This window comes from Lutra lutra, chromosome 6 (genome assembly GCF_902655055.1).
Source record: "Lutra lutra chromosome 6, mLutLut1.2, whole genome shotgun sequence".
In the NCBI taxonomy this organism is placed as follows: Eukaryota; Metazoa; Chordata; class Mammalia; order Carnivora; family Mustelidae; genus Lutra; species Lutra lutra.
Genome location: NC_062283.1, coordinates 109,134,713 through 109,147,570, shown reverse-complemented (window position 1 = coordinate 109,147,570; position 12,858 = coordinate 109,134,713). Strand labels below are relative to the sequence as shown.

Sequence of the window (12,858 nt, the reverse complement as noted above, 5' to 3'; positions counted from 1 at the left end):
TCTTTAAATAATTGGTAGAACTGGTTGTTAAAGTCACCTAAGCCTTGGGGCGCCTGGGTGGCTCAGTGGGTTAAAGCCTCTGCCTTCGGCTCAGGTCATGATCCCAGGGTCCTGGGATCGAGCCCCGCATCGGGCTCTCTGCTCAGCAGGGAGCCTGCTTCCTCCTTTCCCTCTGCCTGCCTCTCTGCCTACTTGTGATCTCTGTCTGTCAAATAAATAAAAAAATAAATCTTTAAAAAAAAAAAAAAGTCACCTAAGCCTTGTTTTGTTTATAGGAAGGTTTTTTTAAAAGCCAATTTAATTTCTTTAATGAATGTAGTATTCTTCACATTTGTTGTGTGAGTCAGTTTTTTGCCTCCAAAGATTTTATTTATTCACCTGAGAGAGAGAGAGAGAGTGTGTGTGTGTGTGTGTGTGTGTGTGAGAGAGAGAGCTTGGGGAAGAACGGGGAGAGGCACAAGCAGATTCCCGAGCCGAGTGTGGAGCCTGATGCAGGGCTTGATCCCATGACCCCAAGATCATGACTTGAGCTGAAACCAAGAGTCAGGTCCAATCATCTGAGCCACCCAGGTGCTGCCCCAAAATGAGTCAGTTTTGATAGGTTTTATATATATATATATATATATTTTTTTTTTTAAGGAGGGGGAGGGGCAGAAGGAGAGGGGAAGAGAGAGAGAGAGAGAGAATCTTAAGCAGATTCTACACCCAGCTTGGAGCCTGATGCAGGGTTCCGTCTTACAACCGTCAGATCGTGACCTGAGCCAAATCAAGAGTCAGACCCTTAACCAGCTGAGCCACCTAGACACCCCAATAGGTTATATTTTTCAATACATTTTTTTATTCTATCTTAATTTGAAATTTTTTTGGCCTAAGGTTGTTTTTTTCTGACATCTGTAGCTATGTTCCCTTTGATTTTTTAATATTATTTCTGTCTTTTTCTTTTTTTTTCTTTTGATCTGTCTTGCCAAAGATTTTGTCTTTTTCATCTTTTGACTTGTTGATCTTTTCTATCAAACTTTAGTTCCTTGATTTCTGCTATTTTATTATTATTACCGATAATATACTTTTTTGCATATCCTGGGAGTAAGTAGGGCTGAGGTTTAGTTGCATTTCATCATTTTTCACTATAAGTAATTTTCTACATCTTGTTTTCACACTGATTAGGCATTTCTGGACTGTGACTATTATTGTCCAAATAAATTTTGGTTAAAGCTAAGTGTTCACATCTAAACACCCTTTAATTGTGGATTATAATTTGTTAAGTCATGTTAGTTTTAAAATTAGCTGTCATCAATATATTTACACATCTTTACATGTTCATTTGCTCCTTTTGGTGTTCAAAAAAAGAGTTTCTTCATGAATAATGAATTTCCTTTGTGTCTAAATTTCCTTGTGTCTAAAATTAATGCAGACTTTTGTATACTATTTTGGGAGGAATATGTATTTTTTATTCAATTTTGGGCATAAACATGAAACTTTAGAGGCAGAGCTTAATCTATCCGATAATTCTGTTTGATTGGAAAAGTGTAAGTGCCTGTGCTCTGTTCATGTTAACTTTAGTGATTGTTACCATCAGGTGTAATAAACTATCTCTTTATTACTTCAATTTTTACATTAGCTTTTCAGTGATCTGTTTAAGAATAATGCAAACCGTGCTGAGAATACAGAAAGAAAGCAAAACCAGAATTATTTTATGGAGATGATGACTGTAGAAGGAGTCTATGATTACCTGATGTATGTAGGTAGGTAAGATACATGTGGTTACTGCGAAGACCTATTTTTCATTTATGTATCGTTTCTTCTGTGGTACAAATTAATGCTCTTCACTATTGTCCCATTGTCCCATAAAACTTCTTTTTAAATTGAAGATACTTCTTTTATAAGAATTTTATATAATTGGGTCTTGAACATACTAAATTTACTAATGTTTACAAATAAAATAATGACCGTTTATGGTTTTTTATACTGGAGAATGTTTGGAATATCTGTTTATCTTAACAAAATATTCCATATGATCCTTCTCAGGACGGGTGGTCTTCCAAGTTCCTGACTGGCTTCATCATCTCTTAATGGGAACTCGAATCCTGTTTAAAAACACCCTGGAAATGTACACTGACTACTACCTTCATTGTAAACTAGAACAACTGTTCCAGGAGCACCGTTTGGTCTCACTCATAACACTTCTCAGAGGTTTGTATTTTGTCATGTGTTTGTTTCATGTTTAATGTGCTTTGGTGTCTTGCTTTTCATTGGTTTACTAGGATTTCTGCAATGAAGTAATTTGTAACAGGTAAAAATTCTAGCGAATATTTTTTTTTCTCTTTTTAGATGCTGTATTCTGTGAAAACACTGAACCTCGCTCTCTCCAAGATAAGCAAAAACGAGCAAAACAGACTTTTGAAGAAATGATGAATTACATTCCAGGTATAATATTTAAGTAGTTTAATATAGACTAGCATTTCTTTGAGATAACAATGTGTAGCAATTTTCTTTTAAGATTTTATTTGGAGAGGATGCCTGGGTGGCTCAATTGGTTGGGCGACTGCCTTCGGCTTAGGTCATGATCCTGGAGTCCTGGGATAGAGTCCTGCATCCAGCTCTCTGCTTAGCAGGGAGTCTGCTTCTCCCTCTGACTTTCCCCTTCTCGTGCTTGCTCTCTCTCTCTCTCTCTCTCAATCTCTCTCTCTCAAATTAATAAAATCTTAAAAATATTTTATTTGGAGAGAGAGAGCAAGCACATAAGTTAGGGGAGGGGCAGAGGAAGAGGGAGAAAGAGAATCTCAAATTGCACCAAGTGTGGAGCCTGATGTGGGGCTCAATCTCAAAACTCCAGATCATGATCTGAGCTGAAATCTAAGTTAGATGCCTAACCAGCTGAACCATCCAGGCACCCCACAAGGTATATTGGATTATTGAAACTAATTTTTATTTTGAGTTACCATTTTAGAAATAGTTAATAAAAAAACAAGTAAAATTAACTCATTAGTTAATTAAATTTGGTTTTTATGATATAAGCACTATGAACTTTAAGAAAGGCTTTTTCTAATGCAGTAGCCAGATTATTGTATCAGCCACTTACAATCAGACTGATGTAAGTGATAGGTTTGTGGGACTATTGGAATCCTGCCACCCATTATGCTCTGAGAAGAACTACAATAGTGTTTATGAGTAAAATATCAGAATTAATTAATTCATTCTAAACTTACTGAGCACTTTACACATGTCAGGCACTATGCGGAGAGCAAGGGCTATAAAAGTATACTTGAGTAGTTCCGTCTAGCAGGAAGACAGGTATACAGACAAAACATACATGTGATGGAGGCCTGTTCAAGTCACAGAGTATCTCAGAGGAAGAGAATGATCACTTCCGTAAAGGAGGTAGGCTTGAGCCATAAGGTAAATGAATGGTAGTAACCTTTTATAGAGTGGGAAATACAAGGAAGAAAAAATCAAAGGGTCAAAGCAGAGGATACTTAGTTTAGAATATTTTGAGTGTGAATTGCCTGTACATTATTCAGGAGGAACTCTCTAATAAGGAGTTAGATATCCATCCAGGTTTTGAAATTAGAGAAACAAATGGTAAAAGATAGAGATATGGGAGTTATGTGTAGTGGATAATCATGCCCAGAGAGAAAGTACAGAGTAGGACTTGAAGAGGCCTTTGGACTGTATCTTAGAGAATCTTCATCATTGAACAATTAGTCTCAGAATAGTCCTGCTGCCCTTTATGAAGACGGTTAAGTTAAATCCCTGATCTGAATATAAAAGTGAATAAAAGCTATTTTGGGCTAAGTCTTCTGTAGGTAAATGATGAAATAATTTCTTACCTGTTTTGTAACAGGAGCCCTTAGCATTCATGGCTTTAACAGTCTTAGTTTTGATATTAGAGACAACACAGAAGCCATGAATGTATTAATTTATTATTTTGCTGAGGCACAAATCTGAATCACATCTATTTTAAAAGACTTCTCTTTGGAAGGAGTAATTTAGTGAGTAAACTTAGCATGTTTTCCTGTTTACCCCTCATTTCTTACTCAGGGACTCGTAAAGGATCTGAAAGGATTATTTTTGTCCATTATGCTCCATGCGTCTTAACTGGGAAATTCTATGTAGTATTGCTGACTTAGAGGATTCATAAAGATCCATATCAGGCTACATGTCTTGAAAATATCAAGGATCTGCTATGCTTATTATAAATTTAATTTGGCCTTTGCCTCCTTGGGTTAGATTTATCTCCTAGAAGCAAACATAAGGTGAAAACTTTTTAAGAACATAATTAATAGTTTTATTATGTTGGGGGGCAGGGGAAAGGACAAATATTTGAGCACTTTCTTTACTTAAGAATAATTTTATTTTCCTCTTCTGGGGAAAACAGAGATTTTTTTTAGTAAGGACTGACTCTTTGGAAGAGAAATGATACATGACAGCTGTGCAATCAAACATGTATCAGAAATTTTTGGATCCTAAATAAGTGTTTAAACATTTCCCAAAAAGATCGTTCTGTAAGATGGTTAGTAATAATTACACAAAAAGTACAAAAGTAAATTCAAGAGGTCATAGTCATTGAGGAAAGTCAATGTTCAAAAATTAAGCTTCTTTTCTGATATTAAGATACTCAAACATTATGAAAAGTATTAGAGTAAAAAATAGAAGCCATTTTCTCCCGAATCAGCTTGGTATTCATACTCACATTTTTCTGTGCATTTCTGTACATGTGTGTACAAATGTATACACAGACTTGTAGGATTTGATTTTGTTTTACCTGAATGGGATAACATAATATGTATTATTTTCTAACTGTCTTTTATCACTTAATAGTATAAGTAGATTTCTTTATTGCAATATTCCTCAGAGCTTGTAGTATACTTTGTGCATTGTGAATCTCCAAAAGGGCGAGTTTCTTAACTTGACTGTAGAAGCCTTTTTTCTAGGAGCCCTTCGCAGAACACTAGTTTAGGAAATGCGGATTTATAGTTTTTGTGTAATACCTGGGAAACAGGGGAAGATTTTGCTTTCTGGTTCAGTTAATGATGAGTCACCTTATAATGTAAAATGTTTCACATTTGGTTTTCTCTTTTAGATCTGATAGTCAAGTGTATTGGTGAAGAAGCCAAGTATGAAAGCATCAGACTTCTCTTTGATGGCTTACAACAGCCAGTTCTCAATAAGCAGGTAAAATTCATCAAAGCACGTTAACTAGTGTTGGCTAGATTTTTTGAAGGACCCACAGTAGGGTGTCTGGTATATTATTAATTGTGAAGTGACACTACATTAAATCAAGACAGTGCACATCGGCCATTCAGATAGAAGAAAACACTATTTTATCTCTTACTCTTTTTTGCTGATTATTTTTTTAAATTAGTTAACATACAGTGTTGTATTAGTTTCACGTGTACATTATCATGGTTCAACAATTTTACACGTTACTCAGTGCTCATCATGATAAGCACACTCCTTAACCCCTGTCACCTATATCACCCATCCGCACACCCACCTCACCTGTGGTAGCCATCATTGTTCTCTAGAGTTCAGAGTTGCTTTTTTTTTTCTCTTTATCACATGAGTTGTTTTGACTTAAACATAGATTCATCATATACAAACTTCATGAAATAAAGCAAAAATTTAAAAATTAAGAATTCCATCATTTAGATTACATAGAATAAAATACATATATAGTTCAGTCTGTACATATTTTGTTGAGATCTTTATAGTTAAAATTTTGTGTCCTGCTTGTGTCTTTAACATTTATGCAGCATAATAGTAAAATGTACACATATGAAGACATGTGTATCTGAGTTCTATTCCCAGCCTTCTTGTTTAGAGGTAACCACAGTCCTGAATTTTGTTCTTATCATTTTTATGGCTTTTATCTAATGCCTTAAATTTTTTTTTTCTTTTTTTTTGTGCTTTAGCTGACTTACGTTTTATTGGACATTGTGATACAAGAACTATTTCCTGAGCTCAATAAGGTAATGGAGAAGCAGTAGTTTTATTCTTAATGTTTTTAATGATATGCTGACATCTTAATTAGGGACACAAAAATCAAGGAAACCCTTGTGGCTATGGTCCTTTTAAAAATAAACAGCCTTAATAAATGACTCCCTATATTTTCTTTTTTCATAGAGTTGGTTTTGGGGGGATGGGAAAGGAATAGCCTGTGTTTTGACTTTGTTCCTTCCTAATTATAAGCAGATAGGAACATTATACCCTGCAGAATCTTTCCGGAGGAAGGTGTAAGTTTAAATCCTAGCACTAGAAAGTTCCAAGCTCTTTAGGCTGTTCTCTGTCTGTAACACTGAAGGCTATAGAAGTTAGACTTGAGTGTTTTGGGGCAGTTGAGCTTACGTGAACCCAAGAGTACAAAATGAGTTGGAATTAGAGAATGGTAATAATATTATTGTATTGAATCTGGAGGGGGGTATATATAAATCTATATATATCTATATATATCTTTCTTAGGTTAGAAATGGAATCATTAGGCACTTCACAAATGAACCCTGTTTTGTTGTCTTCTATTAAGTAGATTTATTTCTACTTTTAGGTACAAAAAGAAGTTACCTCTGTGACTTCCTGGATATAAGCATTTGGATTTGGGAAAGAATACCAGATAACAAATTTCTGCTGTGCTAGTGTAGTATTTTCTTTTACTTTTGTATATTCTTGTATATATCATGTAATCCAGTGTCTGAAATTTTGATTTTTTGTTTTAATAAAGACTAACACAAACTTAATAATGGTCACAAGTGATTGGGTTTCATAGTCTTTTTTTTTTTTTTACCCGTTTTCCAAATTTTATTAGAACATCTGTCATTTGTTATTGCCATTTTAAAAGAGATAATTCATAATCCTCTTAGGGCAAATGGATAAAACCAATACTCTTTGAATTCTATCACTTTGAAAATATTTACGTTTAGTATGGAGAAACAGGAGTAAGATCTGTTTTGCTTTCTTATTTAGAGTTAATACATTTTAGTAGATTTTTTTTCTTCTTATTCCTATTTTCTATATTAGTTAACTACATGCCTGTAAAGAAGACATTCTTTATGAGTTTTTCATAAGAAACAAAGGACTACTCTGTACTCTTTTTTGGATTGACAAGTTATAGCCCTTTTTAAGTGTGAACACTGACTACTTACAGATGTTTGTGATTGTGGGGTTGCAGTTGCATTTTATTGAATGAATGTTGTAGCCATATTCCAAAATCTTATGTAAACAGTTTAGTCAAGTAGATTTTTGGTTTATGTCTGTTGTCTCTCCACACAGAAAATAATTGTATTTCTTGAGGAAAGTTAACTTAAAATTTTAGAGTCAATGTTCAGAATTGTACTCACAATTCCCTCCCACGTTCTTACTTTTCTCCTTGAAACAAATTTGTCTTTCAAGATTGAGAGTTTTGTATTTGCTAACTGATTGTAGCATTCATTTAGAATACACTTACTGAGTTTCAGCTATGTATTAGATACTAAGCTAGGTAATATGAAACTAAATACAATTTAGAAATTAACCTATTTAATACTATTCACTTATTTTTTTCCCAAGGTATTAAAAATGGTTATTAGGTATTACAGTTTTTGAAAAGGCTTTGTTAGTAATTTTTTATATTTTTAATTGCTTGAAAATTCTAGAATATATATGAGTTTCTGTGAATCAGTGCTTTAATACCACGCCTTAAACATTTACTAATTTCTCAGGGATAGGTAGAAGATGAATCAGGTTAACTCTTCACATTTAAATCCATAGCATTTTAAACACTGTTATTTAAAATGTCATGATAAACTGGAAAAATAAAATATTTTATAGCCCTTTTTTTGCCATTCTTACCTACTGTCCTATAAATTGTGATATTCTCTTTATTTAGATGAGAAAAATGTTGTTAGGAGTGCATTATTCTACATGGGCTGCCATAACGAAATACCACAGACTGGGTGGCTTAAACAACAAATTTATTTCTCACAGTTCTGGAGGGTAGAAGTCCAAGAAGAGGTACTGACAAAGTAGGTTTCATTCTGGGGCCTCTTCTTTTGGTTTGCATTTGGCCACCTTCTCACATGTGCCCCTGACCTCTTTGTGTAGGTGTGAGGGAAGAGAGAAGGAGATCTCTCTCTCTTCTTCTTATAAGGCCACCAGTCCTATTGGATTAGGGTTCCACTCTTATGATCTCATTTAACCTTGATAACCTCCTAAAGGACCCATCTCCAAATATGGAGAATTTTTGTGTTAAAGCAGTTTTGGGCTTCAACATTAGAGTTTTTTTTGTTTTGTTTTGTTTTAAGATTTTATTAATTTATTTGAAAGACAGAGCATGAGCGGGGAGAGAGGCAGAGAGAGAGGAAGAAAGAGGGGGAGAAGCAGAATCCTTGAGGATCTGGGAGCCCAACATGGGACTCAATCCCAGGACTCCAGGATCATGACCAGAGCTGAAAGTAGATGCTTAATGGAACCACCCAGGTGCTCCCAACATAAGAATTTTAGGAGGATACAATTCAATTAATAGCAGTGGGTGAGCTCTTATTTAAAGAAAATGTGATGTGTAAAAATCTACACATACAAAAGTAATCATTCACATTATAAAAGAAAAAGGAACTAGATGCAGTCTCTGTCAGCCAGGCATTTTATATACATTATCACATTTTATTATTATTTTTTAAATTTTTATTTTTAAAATTTCTTTTCAGTGTTCCAGAATTCATTGTTTATGCACCATACCCAGTGTTCCATGCAATACATGCCCTCCTTAGTACCCACCACCAGGCTCATCTAACCCCTCACCTCCCTCCCCTCCAAAACCCTCAGTTAGTTCCGCAGAGTTCCACAGTCTCTCATGGTTCATCTCCCCCTCCAATTTCCCCCACCTCCCTTCTCCTCTCCATCTTCCCATGTCCTCCGTGTATTTCCTTATGCTCCACAAGTAAGCGAAACCATATGATAATTGACTCTCTCTGCTTGACTTATTTCACTCAGCATGATCTCTTCCAGTCCCAACCATGTTGATACAAAAGTTGGGTATTCATCCTTTCTGATGGAGGCATAGGACTCCATTGTATATATGGACTACATCTTCTTTATCCATTTGTCCGTTGAAGGGCATCTTGGTTCTTTCCACAGTTCGGCGATTGTAGCCATTGCTGCTGTGAACATTGGGGTACAGATGGCCCTTCTTTTCACTACATCTGTATCTTTGGAGTAAATACCCAGTAGTGCAATTGTAGGGTCATAGGGTAGCTGTATTTTTAATTTCTTAAGGAATCTCCAACTGTTTTCCAAAGTGGCTGTACCAACTTGTATTCCTACCAACAGTTTAAGAGGGTTCCCCTTTTTCCACATCCTCTCCAACACATGTTGTTTACTGTCTTGTTAATTTTGGCCATTCTAACTGGTGTAAGGTGGTCTCTCAATGTGGTTTTGATTTGAATCTCCCTGATGGCTAGTGACGATGAATATTTTTTCATGTGTCTGATAGCCATTTGTATGTCTTCATTGGAGAAGTGTCTGTTCATGTCTTCTGCCCATTTTTTGACATGATTATCTGTTTTGTGTGGAGTTTGAGGAGTTCTCTATAGATCTTGGATATCAGCCCTTTGTTTGTATTTATCATCCATCACAATAATTGTGAGATGATACTATTTCTATATTATCAGTAAGGATATTAAAGTCAGAGAGAGTAGTGAAGTTAGAATTCAAACTTAGATTTGTCTCTCATCTTCATGTGCTCGTTAGTGTTGCCCCATAAAAGAAGCTTTTATTTCCAAAAGTAGGCATTCTTTGGATGCTTTTTAAAAAGCATGTTCTAGGGGCGCCTGGGTGGCTCAGTGGGTTAAAGCCTCTGCCTTCGGCTCAGGTCATGATCTCAGAGTCCTGGGATCGAGCCCCACGTCGGGCTCTCTGCTCTGCGGGGAGCCTGCTTCCTCCTCTCTCTCTGCCTGCTTCTCTGCCTACTTGTGATCTCTGTCTGTCAAATAAATAAATAAATTCTTTAAAAAAAAAATAAATAAAAAAAAATAAAAATAAAAAGCATGTTCTCCAGTCATTTCAAGTATTTACTTTGTACATTACTTTCTCTCCATCTTTATGTGTGTCCTCTAGTACGTGAGCTTCACATTTTGAAATGTGTTTGTAGAAACAACTATCAGTGTTTCTGGTTGAGGGGATAAAATGAAAAATAGATGGAAAGATGTTTTCAGATTTAAAAGGACATTATAAAATTGTGTTTTCTATATAATCATTTATAGATACCCGAAGATTCTGAGAAATGATTGAAAGCAAGCACTTAAATTATTATTCATTGACTTACTAAAAACCACTTGATTTTACAATAGAAATAAAAATAGAAGTCCAGTTTGCCACTGTTCTTAGCAGACTGTGTAATGATGTATATACAAGTTGTAATTTCAGATATAGTCAACATTAGCATAATGATTGACTTAAATGAATGGATGAAAAAATGAATAGGTCTTGCTAGTTCACTGTATTCCCTTTCAGGTCTGCTTTTTATAATGTATTCAGTAATCTGTTTGACAGTGCTAGATATACAGAGGAGAAATCTTTAACCTGCGGCCTATGAGTTCCAGGGAAAAATAGTTTATTTTTATTTATTTTTTTTCTTAGTTTGATATTTATGGTTTTTTTCTGCCAAACACTTCAGGTAATGGTTGTGTATTTCAGTGACACCCTATTTACTTAAAAGCAGTGGCAGGCAGGATTTGGCCCTCAGGCTATGCTTTGCTAATCCCTGGTATAGAAGAACAAAAGAGGAAAGAAAAGGAATACTGTTAGAAAAATTATAAATTACCTTCATATTAGGGAACGGGGGAATTGAATCTTTGGAGAAAGGCAACTATCTTTTTTTAAATTTAAATTCAATTTAATTAACATGTAGTTGTTACTAGTTTCAGAGGTAGAATTTAATGATTCATCAGTTGCATATAACAACCAGTGCTCATTCCATCAAGTGCCCTTCTTTGTGCCCATCAACCAGTTATCCCACCCCTATCTACCTCCCCTCCAGCAACCCTGTTTGTTTCCTATAGTTAAGAGTCTCTTATGGTTTGTCTCCCTCTCTGATTTTGTCTTATTTTTCCTTCTCTTCCATTATGTTCATCTGTTTTGTTTCTTACATTCCACATGTGAGTGAAATCATATGATACTTGTCCTTCTCTGACTGACTTATTTCGCTCAGCAGGATACCTTCTGGTTCCATCCACGTCATTGCAGATGGCAAGATTTCATTCTTTTTGATGGCTGGGTAATACTCCATTGCATATATATACCACATCTTCTTTATTCATTCATCAGTTGTTGGACGTCTGGGCTCTTTCCATAGTTTGGCTATTGTGGACATTGCTGCTACAAACCTTGGGTGCAGGTGCCCCCTCAGAATACTATGTTTGTATCCTTTGGATAAATCCCTAGTAGTACAATTCCTAGGTCATAAGGTAGCTCTATTTTTTAATTTTCTGAGGAGCCTCCATAGCGTTTTCCAGAGTGGCTATATTAGTTTGCATTCCCACCAACAGTGTGAGAGGGTTCTGCTTTCTCTATAGCCTCATCAATATCTTTCCTGACTTGTTAATTTTAGGCATCCTGACCAATGTGATACTATGTGGTTTTGATTTTTATTTCCCTGATACCAAATGATGTTGAGCATTTTTTTTAATGTGGCTGTTGGCCATTTGTATGTCCTCTTTAGAGAAATGTCTGTTCATGTCTTCTGCCCATTTCTTGACTGTATTTTTGTGGGGGGGGGGCAAACCACCTCCTTTTGACTGCATCAGATAAGAAAATTGGTGCCTTTTGATTTGTTATACTTGAGCCAAATCAGCTTCCAAAATGTATCCTGTTTCACCAGTACAAAAATAACATTTATTATAATCTTTCATTTGCAAAATGTGCAAGTCACAGAAGCTGCTGGTTGCTGCAGGGTTGCCCCAGCTGATTGTATGTATCGTGCCAGGGGACTGTTAAAGGGATGAACTATGTCCCCTGAAAAAGATGGCAGGGCTTTGGTCCTAGTCCCCAGTTGCCTGTGAATGTGACCTTATTTAGAAATAGTGTTTGCAGGTGACCAAAATGAAGTCATTAGAGGGGGCCTAATCCAGTATGACTTTGTCCTAATAAAAGGGGATAGAGGGGCCCCTGGGTGGCCCAGTCAGTTAAGCATCCAGCTCTTGGCTTTAACTCCAGCTATGAACTCAGGGTCATGAGATCAGGCCCTGCGTCAGGCTCTGTGCTCATCAGGGAGTCTGCTTGAGATTCTGACTTCCCCTCTCTCTCTGCCCATCCTGCTTGTGCTTTCTCTCTTGCTCTCTCAGATTAAATAAATAAATCCTGAGGAAAAAATGAGGGGGGGCGTGAAGGCAGACATACTGAAGGAAAGGGATCTAAAAACATGGAGAAAATACCAGGTATAAGGCAAGGAATGCCTGCGTCCACCAGAAGCTGGGAGAGTCTTGGAATAGATTCTCCACCACAGTCTTCAGAAGGAAACAACCCTGCCAACTTGATCTTAGACTCCTAACCTCCAGAATGGTGAGATGATAAATTTCTGTTGTTTAAGCCATCCAGATTGTGTCAGTTTATTACAGCAGTCCCGAGTAATGAATCAGGAACCTTTCCTAATTTTGACAAACCTAGCCATATATCCGTGGGACTGCACAGTCCTTGAGGGAGCAACTTTTTCCAATGGACAACTACTGGCAGCCTCAACTCTCTTCTAAGAAATCAGCTTACTCTTTGTTGCAAACTGCTGAAGGCAGCTTTGCCACGAAATGGATTTAATATATTCAGTTGATCAGTGTGTAACAGTTGGTTTATTGTGTTGTCAGTGTGCTTGAAGATTCTTAGATGTACAACCAGTTCAAT

At 36.2% G+C, this 12,858-nt stretch overlaps 1 protein-coding gene across 5 annotated transcripts in view; it reads left to right on the top strand.

The window, feature by feature from the left end:
- SNX14 (sorting nexin 14) overlaps window positions 1-6,747 on the top strand; it is an 84,969-nt gene extending 78,222 nt beyond the window's left edge. For all 5 annotated transcript variants that reach the window (XM_047732116.1, XM_047732117.1, XM_047732119.1 and 2 more), the window contains 6 exons: window positions 1,619-1,742; window positions 2,026-2,190; window positions 2,329-2,424; window positions 5,081-5,172; window positions 5,913-5,969; window positions 6,542-6,747. In XM_047732116.1, the coding sequence (XP_047588072.1) occupies window positions 1,619-1,742; window positions 2,026-2,190; window positions 2,329-2,424; window positions 5,081-5,172; window positions 5,913-5,969; window positions 6,542-6,580 (573 nt within the window). In that variant the 3' untranslated portion in view covers window positions 6,581-6,747. The remainder of the gene's footprint in view (window positions 1-1,618; window positions 1,743-2,025; window positions 2,191-2,328; window positions 2,425-5,080; window positions 5,173-5,912; window positions 5,970-6,541) is intronic.
- The last annotated feature ends 6,111 nt before the right edge of the window (window positions 6,748-12,858 follow it).